This window comes from Pleurodeles waltl, chromosome 10 (assembly GCF_031143425.1).
Source record: "Pleurodeles waltl isolate 20211129_DDA chromosome 10, aPleWal1.hap1.20221129, whole genome shotgun sequence".
NCBI lineage: Eukaryota > Metazoa > Chordata > Amphibia > Caudata > Salamandridae > Pleurodeles > Pleurodeles waltl.
Window position 1 is genome coordinate 104,343,900 of NC_090449.1, and position 19,626 is coordinate 104,363,525.

The 19,626-nt window shown below is 41.6% G+C and overlaps 1 protein-coding gene across 1 annotated transcript in view; it reads right to left on the reverse strand.

The window, feature by feature from the left end:
* The window catches only part of BAIAP3 (BAI1 associated protein 3), a 976,697-nt gene that overhangs the window by 290,922 nt on the left and 666,149 nt on the right, over positions 1-19,626 (reverse strand). Inside the window, exons 11-12 of the mRNA XM_069209880.1 lie at positions 17,661-17,763; positions 9,365-9,472 (exon numbers count right to left, since the gene is read on the reverse strand). Of these exons, the coding sequence (XP_069065981.1) occupies positions 9,365-9,472; positions 17,661-17,763 (211 nt within the window). The remainder of the gene's footprint in view (positions 1-9,364; positions 9,473-17,660; positions 17,764-19,626) is intronic.

Consider the following 19,626-nt stretch of genomic DNA (forward strand, 5'->3'; position numbering starts at 1 on the left):
AGATATTTCTTGGCCCAGTCTTGACATTTCAGCTTGTGTGTCTTGTTCAGTGGTGGTCGTCTTTCAGCCTTTCTTACCTTGGCCATGTCTCTGAGTATTGCACACCTTGTGCTTTTGGGCACTCCAGTGATGTTGCAGCTCTGAAATATGGACAAACTGGTGGCAAGTGGCATCGTGGCAGCTGCACGCTTGACTTTTCTCAGTTCATGGGCAGTTATTTTGCGCCTTGGTTTTTCCACACGCTTCTTGCGACCCTGTTGACTATTTTGAATGAAACGCTTGATTGTTCGATGATCACGCTTCAGAAGCTTTGCAATTTTAAGAGTGCTGCATCCCTCTGCAAGATATCTCACTATTTTTGACTTTTCTGAGCCTGTCAAGTCCTTCTTTTGACCCATTTTGCCAAAGGAAAGGAAGTTGCCTAATAATTATGCACACCTGATATGGGGTGTTGATGTCATTAGACCACACCCCTTCTCATTACAGAGATGCACATCACCTAATATGCTTAATTGGTAGTAGGCTTTCGAGCCTATACAGCTTGGAGTAAGACAACATGCATAAAGAGGATGATGTGGTCAAAATACTAATTTGCCTAATAATTCTGCACTCCCTGTACTACTACCAAATGCGGATGATAAAATCTTATCTAAGGTGTTGGCCAGCAGAGCTGTTGGTGTGAATGGCTGAACTGTGTCCTCTTCCCAGCATTGGCTTCATGCTAAGGAGGAACAGTGTGACTGTCAAACATGCCACTGGATGCAACTGGCTGGTAAGCCTAAAAGTGTAACAGACAAAGGCCATATTTATACTTTTTTAGCACTGCATTTGCGTCATTTTTTGACGCAAAAGCGGTGCAAACTTACAAAATACAATTCTATTTTGTAAGTTTGCGCCGCTTTCGCGTAAAAAAGCAAAGCAAATGCGGTGCTAAAAAAGTATAAATATGGGCCAAAATGTGTTCCCAATAATTCCACTGGATGAAGTTGGGGGGCCGCAGTCTATCCCATGCAGATTTCAGTAGAGTTTTGTGCAATAGATTGGTTTGTGGAACCACTTTAATGATAATTAGTAAAATGCTCACACTTCTCCCCCCTACTTCCTTGTCAATATAATATACACACTCCTGCTCTGAGGAGTTGCTTTGTGGCACAAACCGTTTCTCAGAGTCCCTTGCAACAAAGTACGCGATGGTGAGACCCTTCCAGAGCTAGATAGACCTCTCCTCTGCCACTAAACACGACACATGCCCCTCTCATTTCAGTGTCCAAAATGGCAAAGGAAAACACTCCCCTAGCTAGCAGTTTGTCTAGACCTCCAGTGAGCAGAGGTTGTACATCTAGCTTGTCCTGGTTTCTGAAAGAGGACTGGTGTTACAGATCACATTCGGAAGCGGGTGTTCGCTGACAGGCCCATGTCAGACACTCTCTCATCTCCTGTCCTGTGGGTGAAGTGTTTGTACTCAAGTGAAGAGAAGAGTGACTAACAGATAGGAAGTGGTGGGGATGCCAGTAAGGAAGAAGTACGCCATTAGAGTGCTCTGCACCCTGGTATGGTTGCAGAGTTGTGAGTGTAAGAATTTCACAAAGATTTCCAAAAGATTTCCAAAAGAGTTCCAGGTCCTGGCGGCCAAGACCTGGAACTCCCTCCCCACCAGCCTCAGGACCACCCAGGGCCACTCCGCTTTCCGGAGACTCCTAAAAACCTGGCTATTCGAGCAGCAGTAACCCCCCCTTTCCCCTAGCGCCTTGAGACCCGCACGGGTGAGTAGCGCGCTTTATAAATGTTAATGATTTGATTTGATTTGATTTACTCCTGCAACCATGAGTCAGTTGCAGACCAGATTTCAAGGAATGCTCCTGGAAAACCTTATAGAATTCCAAATTTAAACATGCAATGCATTTCTGCATCGTCAATAGTGCACAATTACTCAAAGGGCAATGACTACCTGTGAGAAAACAGGGCTGATTGCAGAGGCCCCATAACTTTTTGCCCCCATTTTCCTCTTTTTGCTGGTGTTTTCCTGACTTTGATGGTGCCCTGGGTACTGCTAACCAGTCCCAGGGCCTGTGCTCTGTGTAAAATGGATATGCAAATTAGGCTAATTATAATTGGCTAAGTTAACCTACCTATAAGTCCCTAGTATATGGTAGGGCATGTAGGTTTAGGGACCACAGCATAGGTGGTGCACACCTAGGTGCACTGCTGAGGTGCCCAGTGTCATTTTAAAGGCAAGCCTGCCTGGCTGGCTGCTTTTAAATTAAAGTTATATGCAAATTCGACTTTGGAATTAAAGGTACTTCCAAAGTCTTAAACTACCTTATTTTTACATATAAGTCACCCCTAAGGTGTGCCCTATGCGCCCCTAGGGCTGGGTGCCATGTAACTATAAGCAGGGACTTTATGAAAATAGATTTATAAGCCCTGGTGAGGTAAAAACAGCCAAATTCGTTTTTCCCTCATTGAAGTAAATGGCCTTCATAGGCTAGAATGGGCAGACTTTATTTTAAATTTTAAAGTCTCCTTAAATGTTGCATACCAAGAATTTGGTATCAAATGAATTGTTGTAATAAATCCTACAACTTCCAGTTGTTGGATTTAATATAACTAGTTCAGGTAAAAAGTTTAGACTTTACCTAAAAAGTTGCCAATTTCAGCTCTGCATTGTTTTTGGCTGCTGTGCTCTGATTGGCCAGCCTGCAGCAGCTTCTGCCAGGCTGCCTTGATGAGGTGTGAAGTGGCCAGGCTTCACACAAAGGAATGTGCTTGGGGGAGAGAATCTCCCCTCAGCAGGTGGTGAGGCAGGAAGGGGGAGGGCTGCCAAACTGGTCTTCAAAGGCAGAGAAGGACATTTGCAGCACCCAGCAACACCCCCACATCCTGCAACCCCAGACAGCTAGGTGCCCCCTTGATTAGATTAGGAGAGGGCAGGAGAGGGGTGTGTTTATGATTTTTAGCCACACCAGTGGGTGGGCTCAGCCAGATCTAACCTCCAAAAATCAGATTCATCCATGTTGGATTTTTAGAGACTGTTGCCTTCTGGGATGGATTTTTGCCACACTTCCCAGGAAGTGGTCATCACAGGGGGACGACCCTGTCCCTGATTGGAGAACCAGGGCCCCCCTGCTTTTCACCCAGGAGGAAGGATAAAACTGGCAGACCTGCACCCACACCTCAGATCCCCTCCAGAATTCAACAAGAAAGGAACTAAAGAAGAAGAAGGACTGCCCTGCTGGACCCCTGGCCTGCACCTGGACCCTGCACTCAGAAGGACTGCACCAGCTGCACACTTGGGCTTCACCACAAGAAGGACTTTGCCTGGCTTCAACTGGTTCAAGGAGGGACTCCCTGTTTGCTACAGGTGAAAAATTGCTAAACCAGAGTCCCCTGCACCAACTCCTGAAGAAAGCGACCAGCTGACCACTGTCCAGTGGCCAAAAAGGAGTTTGCGCCAGGTGCATTCTGGGAGTTGAAGTCCGCACCCCCCAAGGACCATCACAGAACTTCTGGACCCTTGGGGTGAGCTGTGGACCCCAAAAGAACCTTAAAAGAACATCTGGGTGAAGCCCCAGAAGTTTGGAAAAGATTTGAGAATTTTTTGAAAAAAGCTCCAGAGAGCGACCGACCCGCCGTGGAAATTCTAGCCGGCTTGCCTCAACCGCGACCCGGCCTGACTTCGTGGTTCGTCCCGGTAAAGAAAAACATCCAACAAAGAGACTAAGTCCGAACGTAAAAAGTTGACCGGGACCTCCCAGCCATCGTATCCGAGAAGGGCTCGATGGACGTCGGATCAAGATCCAGGTTTACCCCGGTCGAAGGATTTTCATCTCGAAAAAACGACTAAGTCCGAAGGTAAAAGTCTCCACCGAGGAAACCCACATCGCGTATCCGGACAAGGGCTCCAGGAGGTCGGATTCAACTGGCAGGTTCGTCCCGGTGAAGAAAAACTTCAAAATAAAGACTAAGTCAGAAGGTAACTTTTTAACCGAGGCCTCCCGCGACCTGTAGCCGAGCAGGGCTCCATCGCGGTCGGCCTGAAAGTTTGACTTTGCCCCGGTCGAGGTGCAACCAGATGACCCGATTGGCGCTTTTTGTTTCTAAGCGCTAGAAAAGTAATCATTCTTTAAAAATTCATATCTCCGGTTCCCCTGAACCGATTTTAATCGTTTTTGTGTCATTTTAAAGATAAAAATATAAACTATTTTTATAAATTGGGTTTGGATTTTTAAACTGTTTCCTGTGTTTTATTTAATTACTGTTTTGTGATATTTGAATGCTTTACACTTTGTCTCCTAAGTTAAGCCTTGACGCTCGTTGCCAAGCTACCAAGGGTTGAGCTGGGATTAATTTACTGAGACCTAACTGTACCTAGGTGGAGGTTAGTGGCTTGTTGCTAGGTGTAGGTACCTACCTGCCCTACCAATAACCCATTTTCCAACACTACCTGTGTGTGCAAATGCAGTTTTTAGAAAGAATTCTCCCCAGAGAAAATAGGTTTTCACAGGGTAAAATCTCTTCTCATAAACCTAGCCACTTTTATAAAGAATGGTTGCCTCCCGCAAGAAGGCAGCTAAGACATCCCTAATGGTTTCAAACAGACAAGTTCTGCATCGCACTGAGTGCCACGGTCTGTTGTCTTCTGTTCGGTTGTTGTAGAATAGAGGGTTGAATGTCCTCATTGGTCCTGAGACTTTTGCTAGACGAGTGACTTAACAAGGCGGACAAGGTTCAGTCTTATACTCGAAATGACTTTATATTTTTTTTCCTGACACCTCATGCCCCGGAATCACCACCTTTCCCCCGTCACTCCAGCTAGGGCTCGATGTTTGTTTAATATTACTGACTTTTATGTGAGTACTCGTTGAGAAAGGTTGATGATAGGGCTCTATTGTGGATAATGCTGGTAACACCAGAATCTCTGTGTATTTTGTATAAGGTTAAGTGCCACGTGTGTTTATTTCTATGAAAAACAGATTTAAACCTAAAATGACTGAGGGTGGGATGAAGGAGATTCCTAAACCTCTTGTCAGTGGGTTGCTTTCAGCACACATCTCTAGAAACCTTATTAGGGAGAGAAGTATCTGCGTTGCATTTCATATATTTGGAATCTTAGTCACAGAGAAAAATAATAATTTACCCAATTTCTTGATGTGCTCATGTTGCTGCAAGAAACTGGGCATATGAGGCCTAGAATAATCAGATTAACCATTAAACCACTTACCATGTGTGCCAAGAAACCCTTGCGACGGTGTGAAGTGCTTTATACATTGCAACTGTTGATGATTATGGTAATGATGAAGTTTTACAATAAAGCGTCAATTTTCCTACCTTCTGTAATGGAAAATCGCCATTTTATTAAAAATATGTCAATTATTGCTGAACCTTTTGCTGGTTCTGCTCTCTGCTTAAACTAGTGTCTCTTGGTTCGGAGGCCAAAACCCAACCCCATGTGGTCCATGAATCAACTGCACACATCTGCATGGAAAGAAATGCTGGTATATATATATATACATATACACACAGAAAATTGCTTCCTTAATCAGAAGCTGGGGCAGCCATTGATAGGTGATCCCAAATACACATGACTTTGCAGTTGTGCCTGGCCATACACCACCCACGGTTACTACCATTTTCCACAATTGTTCTTCCTCCCCAGATGGTTACACATTGCTGTATGTAATCCCTCCCTGTCTGGCTATTACTGCCTGGTGGAGTTAAAATACCGACTGCTAGATGAGCGGTAATTTGACATATCGAGAGCTGATGAGGTTTCAGGAACGAAATAATGGGGAGAATGGAGGGAGCCACAAACTAGCATATGTAGGATTTTCCAAATTGAGTGGTTCCCATTGCTCTATGGTTGCCTCTTTTTCTCATTCTGTGATGATACTATTGTGATTTTGCATCATGTTTGGAAAATCCTGTTTGTCAGTAAATGAATTAATGTGAAAATATTTTTCATGTAAGTAAGTGACAACCTTTGTAATTGAAGTAGCAGGAATGTGCAATTTGAAGTCGAAAATGCCATTCATTTTGCTAAAATGCTTTTTAAAGATATGCACGTGGAAAAGGTTGAAAGCATGAGTGAAGGAAATGATAGAATGACAGTAGGTAAATGGGTAAGCAGAACAAGGAAGAGGAAAGAGCAAATGGCGGACTACACGACCAAACATTTCCAGGTGGAAGGAATTGGGATCACGTGCCAGAAGCATGGATTCCCGCCTAAATAGCACTTTCACATTCATTATCGCTGTATCAGGACACATCGAATCGAACTGACGTTTTGGTATTAGCTCCCAATAACTGGAGAATTAAAAATCATTTTTCGGAATGACAAAGCCACAGTATAGGATGAGAATACCTTTTTCAGCCTGGAAAGTCTTTTTAGCTTGGACTGTTGAACACTATTTGTTATGGAAAGTGTAATTATTAATTTTAAAGGTATGTCAGAAAGTGGGTTATTAATTTGGAAATGAGGATCACTGAGTAATTTAACGAACACACCCTAGTTAGGTCTCAACAAAAGTCTTAGTCAATATCTTCTCAACTCTGGTAGCTATGGTGAAAACAGCATGCAAATCCACCACGGAGAATTATGTGTTAAATTCAAACACTACCTACAGTCCAAAATCTTCTCAACTCTGGTAGCTAAGGTGAAAATAGCATGCAAATCCACCACAGAGAATTATGTGTTAAATTCAAACAGAACCTACAACCCAGAAGTAACATTTACCAACCAATTTAGAAAAATAGAGAAATATTTAATGAGAAGAAAAACACCAGTGCATTAACAAAAGATATGTGGAACTAAAAATATAAATGTTTAACCTTTTGAGGCAAAATGAATCTATAATATGGAAAGTGCCATTTAAAACAATAGTTTGGAGTTAAACTGGACCTAGCCACAATTTTATGCCAATAAAGATGGAGCAAAGGTTGTATACACCAGGCGGTTGTCCTTGTCAAAGATGATACCTTCTGACTTAGTCTCTGAAATAAAAGTCAAAATTTCCAACGTGGAAAGGTGCAGTGCAGTCACAACAAAGGCCCCTCAAAAATGGATATATTGCTGTTCCGTTTGTGTTAAAGCCATTAGTTTTGGCACCAAAAGCTCCAAGCTAGACAAAGATGGATTAAGTGGCCACCAAGGGTGCTTCATTGGTTGAGTAGATTTGCTGCCTCGCCCCAGTCCAGGGGTTTATCTTCTAATGTAGTCACTTTTTCAGAAGTCAAGATCCTTCAGATGGACAAAGCTGGAATGGTAATCAAACAAGGCATTATGAGTCTGGACACAATCACTGCAGAGTCCCACTGAACCTGCCCTTAGCATGGAAAGCAGCACCACATTGGACAAACCTGTTTTTCTTATCCTTCTTTGATGGGACCTTCCTTGGCAAACCTCAACACCTTGACCCAGGACTCAGAAGTAGAAAAAATGCCAATGTCATAGTTTTCTCCAGAAGCTAGGAAAGTTCATCTTGCTCACTCCTGCAGCCCCTAACTCCTCACAGCAGACGTCTAGACACCAGGTCTCTATCCAGTCAGTTTTTTGCAGGGTCCAGTCCTCTGTGGTCAGCTAGGCTCTCTTGCTGTAAGAAGTCCTTCTGCTTTTTGTGCCTGTGAATCAGGCAACTAGGAGGCCATCCAGATGAACTTTGGAGAGCAGCTCCAGTCCTGGGTCCCAGCAGGAGTCAGGAGTTCTTGAGTGAGTTCTTTTTTCCAACAGTAGTCAGAAGTCTTCCCATGTCCAGGAATGTTCTGAGGAGGTGGTGGTTGAGGTGTTAGATTTATCCTGTACACGAGCCAGTGACTAGATAAATTCTGGAACCAGTTCTAGATATTTTCACGTAGTCCTCTGAAACTTTTTGCAACATCTCTGCATTCCTTCTTGCTTTAATGTAAAATTACCCAGGAGTCTTGGTTTTAATATGGAAGAACATTTCTGTCTCCTGACAGGTTTATTTTCAACTGCTTGGCCACCCCCTATTTAGATGACCTCTTCTTTTCCCTAATAGGGTCAAAATTGGTTCTCTCCCCCTCTGTGCCTGGAACCTGTCTGTAAAGAAGGGTCTGACTGATTATGAGAGGTCATCTTCAAGTAAAAAAAAAGATTCTGCTAATGCTGTCCTTTGTTCTGCCAACTACTCCTGTCCACTCCCAAATAAGTAATTCCTGCAAAGTGGTCAGCAGTGAACACCGCCCTGTTGTTTGTGGTCTCAGAGGCAGGCCATAGCATTCTGAGCTATAGTTAACTCTCCTACCCAAGAACGTGTATTCCCTCTATGGAATGTGATGAGTAGTAGAACTGTATTCAAGCCACCTCTGTATGAAAGCCGGTTCTGGCACATGCCAGCCTAAAGAACAGTTTTCTAAAGTTACGTTTCCACTCACATTATAAAGCATTTAATTTCACCATTAAGTCAAATTTTGAATATTAAATCAAAAACACATTTGAATGACTTTCCTAGTATGTTTCCAGGAAGAGATATAAATTAAATATTCTAATCTCACCTAGACCTATCTAACAGAAAATGCATCTTAACCCAGCAGAGTGAAATTGATTTTAGGCCTTCAGTCACAGTGAGGGCAGACTTTTAAAATATACTGCAGGCCACATTTTTATATATATGAAGGCCCTTGCCTTGTGGGCTTACAAGGTACATTTCAGCTATCATGGTAATATATTAAAATAGGTTTTCCTTTTTGGTGAAGGCGATTTCCTTACCATTTGTTACTTCAGTGTCTATAAACTGCAACCCCGACAGAGCACAGTGGTGGTCCTGGCATACATATATTTATTCATATATGTGGGTGATTACACACTGCAGCCCACATGTGACATTTACCTTTGCATATCATAGCTCCATTTTAGGCATCATATACAAGGGACTTATAGAAGAAATAATCAGGCCATACAAGAAATTTCAATGCACGGTACATCTTTTAGGGGGGAAGTACAAATGTTTACTACTATTTACCAGAAAGGAAAGAAACGGGGGACTACACAAAAATGAATTAATTTCTTAAAAGCATATATAACTTAGCTGTACAGTTTAACAGTTAATGAAGATGGATAATCATTTGTGTCTCTTGTCCTTGTACTTTCCATTAGACAGTAAGTTCAGATAGGAGAAGCACACTAATGGGATAAAGCAAATGGAAACATGAATACATACCAAAGGACACAAGAAATGTGCAAGAAAACACAAATAGACCCAAAGGAAAGCATACTTTATAAAAGGGATCCATTAGGAGTAAATCTTTGCCAGATCCAGTCACGAGTATGCAGTTTTAAATATCCCAAGAAGTAAGTTATTACAACGACTAATGTTCAGTCTATAAGTAAATGTTTTTCAGAATTTACCTGTGAGGTGATAAGTTTGATGATAAGATGACAGTCTCCTTGAACCCGGGATGAACTTGATCTGGGTTCCAGCTTGAACCATTTATCTAACCCTCCAACTGGAATTTCCTAAGAAACAAAAGACTTGATTGTTTTAATGTGTCTTTGCATACCATTTGCAAATGTCCTGGTGAAAACAAATCCTCAAAGGTGATGCAGCCAAACACCAAAATCATATCAAGTATGATCAACTATGTAAAACTACAAATGAAACTAGATACAAAAATGGAAATCATGAGCACATCAGAGAATGTGAATATTGTATAACATTTGAGAAAGTCTAAAACTGCTTGGTGGAAATCAAATTCATGCTGGGGAGATTTTGAGTTTTGTACTTGACATAAATATCTACAGGTCATAATATGCACACGTTTTGCACTTGTCATATTCTCATCAGTAAAGATATTTTCAGCTTTTTGTGTCCAATTTTAAAACCGGCACAAAACCAAGGTTTAAGCAGTTGATAGTCCATTCTCAATTGGAGCAGTGCCAAAACAAATGGAAAAACCATTCCATTAGCACTCATTTTCAGCACTGCTCCAAGCTCTAAATGCAGAAATAAATGTAGAAACGTAACACCACACTACATTGTTAACTCAAAACACTCAATGAACAAACTTAAAAAACACAGGACATTTGGATGTTGAGATTGAAAACTTATGATCATCCTAGGAAAAAGGTTTAGGTGTATCCTTTGTGTGATTCCTAGATTTTGTGATTTAAAAGACACAGACCTGTAGTAACTAAACAAAACATTACTGGACTGATCAACAGTATGCGGTATGTCAGTGACATTTTACGTCAAGTATGCATGGAAATTAGGAACAAGAGAAACATATCAGAATAAAATGAAGGGCTCATTTACAACGTGGCAGATGCATGACATCCACCAAAAAACGGTACCTGTCCTGTCTGCCTTAGTAGAGCCTCAAAGCACGGCGAGAGGGATGTCCACTGCTTTTTGCCAATCGTCTCCATTAACTATATATATGCTTGCCGCATATATCTCCATTTACTGCATAGTTCGAAGTCTCATTGAAAAATGTGTTTTTGCTCAGACTAATCAAATAATACTAAAAAATGATTATCACTGGTACAAAGCAGTGGCAGGACCTGCACAACAACAAATTTTAGCTTTCAGGTACTGACTGCCTTATTCATGAATTAAACATGTACTAAGGAGTTGAATATATTTACTAAACTGTATTAGTGCCCCAAGATGATGGATTAGAGCTAGGATTCTGCCTTCAGTATGAAACAAATCCTCACAACCTTCCATGGAATTCACCCAGGGTGAAAAGTATGATTCCTTTGTTTTGATGAAAATGTTTTTCCTCATTAGTGCAAATTCATGTTACACCGCAGACACTGTTCTCTAGAATGCCATATGTTCAAGGGGTCTGCCAGAGTACAGGAAGATCCCAAGATCTTAACAAGGCTCCTTCCGGTTTGGTATCTTCTTGAATCTTACAGTGCCTCTGAGCGAGAGGCGTACATCAGTGGTTCCCAAACTTTTCACTGGAGCCCGGGGACCCCCACTGAATCATTATTGGAATCTGGGGACCCCCACTGAGTCATTACTGATAGTTGGAACCTAATATTATTAAATTTTCTAAGCAGTCGCGGACCCCCTGAGGAGGCTTCGCGGACCCCCAGAGGTTCCCGGCCCACAGGTTGGGAACCACTGGCGTACATTATTCAGATGCAACAATCCTGCAGATAAGTTTCTTAACAGGAGGTGCTTCCAGACCCAAAGCTGAAGAGAACTGGGATTTGCAGAATAAAATATACATCTTTTAGTACAAGAAGAGTAAACATGTAAACTTCTTTTCATCTGAGTACAACAATGTATACTTCACCCAAACTCTTCAACTGTTGTATTTAGAAGGGACACTTTTAATATCATGTAATTCCTTTACTACCAAGCAAGATAATATCATTACCCACTGGCAAACAGAATTTTTTCAAGATCTGGTTAGTGTGTAAACATTCTTTCTTAAGAAACTTTTGTATTTTGCTCGGTGTTACCAGTCATTTTGTATCAATGTGCGTTTAAAAGGCAACATAACGAGAAAATATTTCCACAAATAGACCCTTGTAGTATACTTTGGCGAGCCCTGCCGCACAGTGTGTAACTCTTGCACACATAAGTGAAGCTGAAAGACCTTGCAAGTGCCCGCATTGGTCTGTTGCGCTGCGTGGGAAATTCACTACTCCACTCTGTCGGCATTGTATGGATGGTGTATCTAATCCCTATGTAGAATGATTGTACTTTCTGGAATGAATAGTTGGAGCCCTTCTGTGGTGGTTTACTCAGCCCCAAACGGGTCAGCGGATGACTAGTCTTTCAACAGAAATTTGGGCTTAGTGTCGGGGATCACCCTGAGGATTCCAAGTTAGCGGGGCAGTTGTAGTTCTCTGTATTCCCTGGATAGAATTGATATACATGGTGACCAATCTGTTTCATATGTCTTTTGTTTGTGTTCTACACTTTGAATAATTTACTTCATTACTAGTAAATGGCACAACCTCTTAAGCCAGTATTCGTTTAGAGGAGGGGACCTTGATTTCCATTTTAATAATATGGCTGTCTCGCTGCAGCTAGGGCTATAGTAAGCTGTATTCCTCTCACGCCAAGGGCGCCATCGGTGCCCTGTTGTATGCAACTATGCACCTTCCTCTGCCTTGGCAATGTGTCTGGCAATTGATGTGTTACAGTTCTGCACTAAATTAACAAATGCAACACAGAAATTAGCACCCCTTCTTATACTTATACTTCTTGGGGCAGTGGCTGCTGTCCTCCACTGCCCCATGATCTAAAACCGCTTTCTCAATTATAAACACATGGACAGCGGCTGCCCAAATGCTGAAAAGCAATTATAAACACAGGGTAGAGGTAGAGCACTACAGTCGCTCGACAAAGCCCCTTCTGTTTGTGCTGTGGCGGGAGGAGGTGCTAAATGGAAACAACCAGCAAGCACAGTTGTTCTCTGTACTGTGTCCCCAATGCAGGGCCGGCTTTAGCGCTGGGGACGCCCTGCGCGATAGTCTCCTTTGGCACACCCTACCCTTTGACCACCTCCTCGAATTCACTCACCACCACCCAGCAAATGTGCCCCTCATCTCTCCATAGACCCCCTTTTACATACATTCATTTGTTTTAAAACATTGGTAAAGGTGAGCTTTACTAATACACTCAGCTATCCACATAAAATATAGTTATGTTATTTGCAGCAGGCATATTAACCATCTAAGCTACTTTGTGGCAAGTCAAAGCTGCCGCTAGACAAAACTCCCATCTCTCTCCCTAGCAGGAACATTAATCACAAGAGGTATTTTGGCATTTGAATTGTTTCCTGAAGGCTCGATGCACAAGGAACTTTTCAGCAGGTGCTTTTAAATCGCGTGTTTCGTAAGTCATTGCTAAACACAGCGCCCCCATGAGGTCAGCTCCCCCTAATTGAGATCAGCACCCAGTGCAGCCGCACCGCCCTAAAGCTGGCCCTTCCCCAATGCACTGTGTAGGTAGGAACAACAAGATTAAAATATGTGCTTCCAAAACCCCTGCAGTGCAGACAGAGCGCTGGGACTGTTCCTAGGCTGTTCCGCCGCGTCTCCCTCCCCGACCACAAGCGCAACAGCAGAACCTGAGCTTTGGAATTTATTAACTTCTTCAAAAAGACAAGGCATATTTTCACTGCAACATTTGAAGTAAAACAGAACAACAATATAGTCTGGCACATTGAATTGGCTCATACAAATTACTATATCATTAAGTGGGACTAATCAGTGACCATTATGCCTTACAATTCTTTCGCCTGCTGTGTTTGGATGTCTTGTAATATTATTTCCATAATTAAGCATGCAACACCTTTAATTGTTTTGCTTGGGGTGATCTCAGCTGCTAATGGAATTTTGGTGGTGTAAGGAGAATTTAACATTCACTGTATTTCTGCAATAATATCTTTTGTAATTAGCTCATTGCAAATGCGGATTTTGCTCCATGGGCGAGCAGTATGACATTTTGCAAATTTGGAAACGGCTTTTCCTACTGTTTGTACAAATCTCTTACGATTAGTAAACTGAAGTTAATGTTAAATTGTCATCTGATTGTTTTTTATGTTTTTAAATATTTTTTGGCAAAAGACAGGCAGTAGAGGGCATGAATATTGATGTCTTGTCCTCAGCGTTGTGATTATTCATTACCTAAATGTGTGCACATGATTGCATGTTTACTATGGTAATGGAAATCATGGAGCAATTATTTAATTGACCTAACCTTCAAACAGTTCTGAAAAGGGCAAGCTAGTTATCTCACTGTTGATATGTTATGAACCACTTAGCTTGTCATTTTGAGATTGTGGGCCGACTGCTTAGTATTAACATTTTATCCCTGTCTCCTGTGCCCTGTGTATAATCAAAACACTAACAAAGTTGGATAAATGTCCCTAACAGAATGTGCTGTAGACTGTAGGAGATGGTCGGTAATGCTTGTCCTTCGTAATACCATTTTTCTCACAGGTGTTTTCAGCCTGATCTCTCCAACTATGTTTTGCACTCAATCTTATGCATAATATTGAAGAAGCCCCCTTCTTGTAATTTTTAGGTCTGGGGTTATCCAAGACCATTTGTTCTTCCCAGCATTATATTGATTATATACTTACTTACAAGTCAGCCAACCTTATCCACTGGGCTGTTATTGTGTCCTTCATATTTGTTTCTGGCCACGACAGCGTGGGGCTATAGGTCAGCTGACTTACTTTACAATGAAATACAATGTTGAGCCCTTTCACAAGGAAAACCTCCACACATAAAGTAGTTCTCTTCAGTGCCAGGAACTACTGTGTCAATGTGTGCTTTTTGAGGTCAAAGAATATTTCTACTTTTAGCCATTTTTTTTAGATTGACGAGGGTACAGTAGCTTCTGTAACTATTTTTTTTTTTGTAAAGACAAAGAAACATTGACAAAGGCAACATGCTGGTAGTCAATAACAAACTTGTTGACTTTACCAATGCTTGTTTTCTTTGACTTGTTACAGTAAAGATAGTACTGTGTAGGTGCTTACTTTGTTCAGATGGTTTCCCGTAATGAGAACAGGCATGCATTTATTGGGGCTAGAACTTATATTTCAACAGCACTCAGATAAAACGAGAAAGTCACAGATCTGTGATGCTAAAAACATTAACATCAACAACCTAGCCTACCAGGCTCTAGATATTCTCACCTTTGATCATTAATACCACAACAAAAGAATAAAAAAAAAGCATTGGTAACCTAATTGATTAATGTGACCTACGGAAGCGTAACATTAAATGACTTAAGCCTCTCTATGCTGTTTCCCAAAGGATCTCTTTAACAAAATAACTCATTTGAGTAATCTTGAAAAAATCTGGACGAGCGCCCTCGCTTTCAAATCATGCTGTTTTCTGGGCTGTCAGGAGAAACTACAAAGTCACAATGAATATGTGGTTGATCCTGCTAAAATTCAACCAAAGCTACTTTTAAATATCATTAAACAATGAAACTCTCACATTTCCACCAGCACAGTCTTCAAACCAGCATTAAAATGTTAATAATTTGCAATCTCCTTTGGAGAGCGTACAAGTAAGGTCTAATGACAAATCACTTTTGCCAAAATCTACTATCCCAGATGATTCCCTGCTAACCCACAAAGCCCAGTAGACCTGGACTACTTTTGATACAATCTTTGAGTCAGGGTTAGTTCAAACTGTGACCAAGTTCAAACCTACCAATCACCTCTCTTACACATTGTCTGGCTCAATGATGAAGGAAATGGCTAAGACGCTGCTACTCTACCTACCTTGTCAACTCCACCACTAGGGTCGGACTGGACTATAGGGCCGAGGGCTGATCTGACTGGTCAATGTGTAGGCCTGTTTTTTGATTGTTTGTGGGCCTATTTTATGGCCTGCTGGGCTGGGTTTTGCTGTTGATTTCATTCATTGATAAACATTGACTTTAGTAAGCTCAAACCCATGCAGTCTTCCATACACTGCAAAACGCCTCTACAGCGTGTTTTTACAAGTTCAAAACTGCCCCAATTTGGAAACATGGGTTACTTTTTACCTTTCTAACTAAACTAATGGGTTCACATTTATATGGTGCCCTGGCATTTTCTCTGTCTCAGTCCCATCCAGTTTCTCACTGAAACAAGGTGTCTTCCCAAAATGTCTTAAAATTTTCCAGGCCTTACCTATCCTGAAAAAGCCCAATGCGAACATCAATGACCAGAATAACCTTTGCCTGATTTGAACACTACTCTTCATAGCAAAGGTGTTAGAAATGTGTGTAGCATCACAGCGATCGCTCCTTATCAAGGCCAGTAACATCCTCTATGTTTTCCAATCTGGCTTTAAACAGTGTTGTAGCACAGAAACAACCCTTCCCCAAATTGTAGGTAATTTTCTCCAGCTCCTTGACTCAGGGAACTTTTGCCTTCTTGCGCTCCAGAACCTTTCCGCTGCCTTCCGAACAGTCAACCACCACACTCTGATTAACATCCCGAAGGAACAATGGCAGTCCTTCTGTGGTTTGATTCTTATTTATCTAATAATTCCCAAATAGTGATGTTAGGAAGTTATAAAAATTAGTAAAAAACAGAGAGTTCCACGGGGCTCTATTCTCTCCCCTACCCGGTTTAAAGTATATCTTGACCTCTTGGAGAGATTTTGAGAAAATCGGAAGTTCCTTGCCATCAATATGCAGATGATACCCAGATCTACTTGAAGATAAAATTCCCTGAAGACATATGTTTTCTCTCCTCCACCCTCACAAAGTTAAACTATGGATGACCAACATGACTTAAAACTCAAACCAAGTAAAACAGAATTTCTACAATTCTCACCAAAAAATCCAAGTCCCTAAGCAAGAGGGCCTGGAATCCTTCTATTCCTCAACTACAACAAAGTCAAGGTGGAGAATGCCAAATCATTGGCCATTATACTTCACAACTGTCTAGCCCTCCAGAGACAAATCTAAGTGGTGGCCAAAAGCACATACCACTAGCTAAGACAGCTTTGGGGCTTCAGGCAGTTAATTCCTGAGCAAGACATTAAACCAGAAGATGTGATCCAGGCACTGGTACTTTTCAGACTAGAATATGGTAACTCACTCCTCTCTGGTCTCTCTAAATTGTGCCTAGCTCCCCTGAGAGTAATGTCCCATCCAGCTGCCTGCTCTGTGTATAATACAAAAAAATGTGACCATATCTTTCCTACTCTTTGCATTCTGCAGTGGCTCATTGTTGATGGAAGCACCTGATTTAAGACTTTATGCATTAGTCATAAAGCCCTCCACAACTTCACTCCCTCCTACCTGGTTGGAAGCTGAAGGTTTCTGGAACTCAACGAGGATTGGTAAATGCTGAATAACTCCGACTCGAATCTCTGACTTTCCTGAAAGAGCACCGCATGAAACAAACATTCTCTGGTAGCACAACAAGGCTTTGGAACTCCCTCTCACCAGCCCTTCGCACAATCTCCTGCCCACATTGAATAGGAAAATTAAATTCTCTTCTTTTTGAGAGACACTTTGGTTAAAGTAGGGATCGTTGCTCACATCTTTTATGTTGACCTAATCTGTCTTTCTTATTATGAAATGTGTGTTCTTTCTGTGCTCTTGGTTATTTGCTGCTGATTCACTATGATGGTATGTTAACTACTTCTTATCCTGTAGCATTCCTGCTGGTATAACAATTTGTTCTCTTGTTTTCCCTGTGGTAGTAGCTTGTTTTATGAAGTTTGTTAACCAGAAGTTACTTCCTGCTCACTTGTAAAAGCCTCTAACGCCTTTGGACCAAGACTGTGCTATATAAAATACATATAACTAAGATATCACCATCTCTGCATTCACAGCTAGAATCAGAGATTCATAGAAATAATCAAATCTTCATGAGTATTGATGAGTCAAGATTTCACCAAAATCTTATGACCAACTTCTCTGCGCTTTGCTGGTACATTTGGGAAGACATTGGTCAGAACACAAGGAATAGGCCAGGTCACATCGCAGATGCTTGCAATACTGCCACACGCGTCAGCCAATGATACATGCATCCCTTTCTTCTATGTTGTCTGTGCTGAACACTGGATGCCCCGACTGCATACTCCTGAACAATAGGAGCATGCAGGTGTAGGCAGCCATAAACACAAAGACTGTTCATTTATCACTCAGTGGTTACAGGTGTCAACACGACTGACCATACTGATAAAACAATTGAAGGCTATTGAATTTACTTACATTAACAGAGATGTTAAGGCACCCCAGAAAATCGTCTGCATTGTCCTCAGCAGCGGCTGCTGTGCCATTAGCTCTGGCCGACTTCACAATCTGTTTGAAATACCTGTTAAAGGCAAAACCAACATATAAATACATTGAATAGTTTAATAAAAATTGAGTTTATTTGTTCTTGCTCTTATTCCCACATTGAGCAACGGTGTGTGATCAGCTTGTGTTGATTTGCAGAGGAGGTCTCACAATATTTTTGTCAGGCACATTCTGATTCATCTATGCATGTTAGTTATCTACCAGAAAGATGAGCTATACCACACTCTGGAGTTCTGAGAAACATACAAGGTGGTCCTAATATTGGTCAACTAGAAATATCACACCTTTTTTATGCACTTTGAGTTGGTAAATAACCGCACATGCAAAAAAAAAACTCTACAAAAAGGCAAAGTAAGAAGGATTGCAAAGTCCAATTACAGGAGAACAAAGCGGTACTTAATTCAGACGTTGAAATATTGCATTTATATTGATGATATATAATTTGCAGAAGCACCTATTCTGTAAGAAAGTATTGTTCTGGTATGGGACATCTTAGGCTCTCATTGCACGTGGCTCAGACTTAAGGGCTAGTATTATCGCACCCCATGACACTGATACCAGGTGAATCGGGAACACTGGGTCCTGATATGACCAAAGATCACACCTCTTTGTTCTTGGAATCAATTGTCAAATATATTAATGCATTTTACCCAGTCTGTGTCTATTCGAAGAAATGCTCATACATATGGCCCCAAAAGCAGTAAATAGTGCTCCTGCACCTATTCTCACATGCAAAGTAATAATTGCACGGTTTTTAGTGGGAGCTAAGAATTTGTCTTCAGTAATACATGGAGGTTTAGCACACCAAGAAATACTGGTTGTGGTAATTCAAGACCATTTGTGATTTCCGTAGGGAACCTGGAGCCAATCCTAATGACGCCCTTAAACAGCTTACTCTAGTCCTGAGTAAGGCAGGTACAGTGTTAGTCTTTCATAAGGCTTTTCAATCAGCTGTGTTGCATAAATTAAACAGTGCATTAGCTTTAACATATGCAACAAGCATTGCAATGCAATGGGTCTCGTGTTTGCTCGTGTAAGAGCTATTAGCGTTGTAAATTCCTAACTAAACATTTCTTGCCACGTAAATTGAAAATAAAAAGTAAAACAGTTAACATACGCGAGCTGGTCCTAAGCACTACGGCTGCCATGAGACTGAGCATGAAGGAGTGACACAAAAGGAAAAAGAAGTTCTCTCGCAGTCAAACGTATCAGCAAATGTGCAATTATACAGGTAACAGGGTTGGTGTACAAGGCGATAACAACCCCCAGCCCCCCAAGGAGGGACAAACGTAAAGCATTACCAATGATGAAAAAACGATTTTTGAAAGGCAAGCCCATGAATGAGTGATAGTGATGGGTGTGCGGTCGGCGAGGTTAAAAGCCTGCAGGTAGATTACAACAGGCCAGGGCGCTTGCACGCTCGACCTAAAAATGACTGCCATAACATTAAATGACAGTCCAGAGTGTGATAGGGGCCCTGATACAGTCTTGCGTTATGCTCGAATATGGAAAAATCATATTGCATTTATCATATCATTCATCACGTTTTACAATAATTGAATGAATGAAACATAGCCTACTCAGCCACAGTAAGCAGACCTCCCGGCACACGATATTGGCTTCCTTCATAGTCACCCGGTAAGGAGCCAATATAACTCGATGGCTAAAACAGTTGGCTGGAAAACCTGGCCAGGCTGTGAAAACACTCCAGGACATTGGTGGCAGACTGAGAACCTTTTTTTTGGGTTGTTAAAAGAGGGTAGAAGTGCTTCACAAACAATGCCCGACACAAAACCCTGGCCCTCCAATCATCTGCCCCCTCCTCTCAGACAGTAAACATTTTCAGAAGTTTAAAGGTCTGAATAAGCTAAATGTGTCC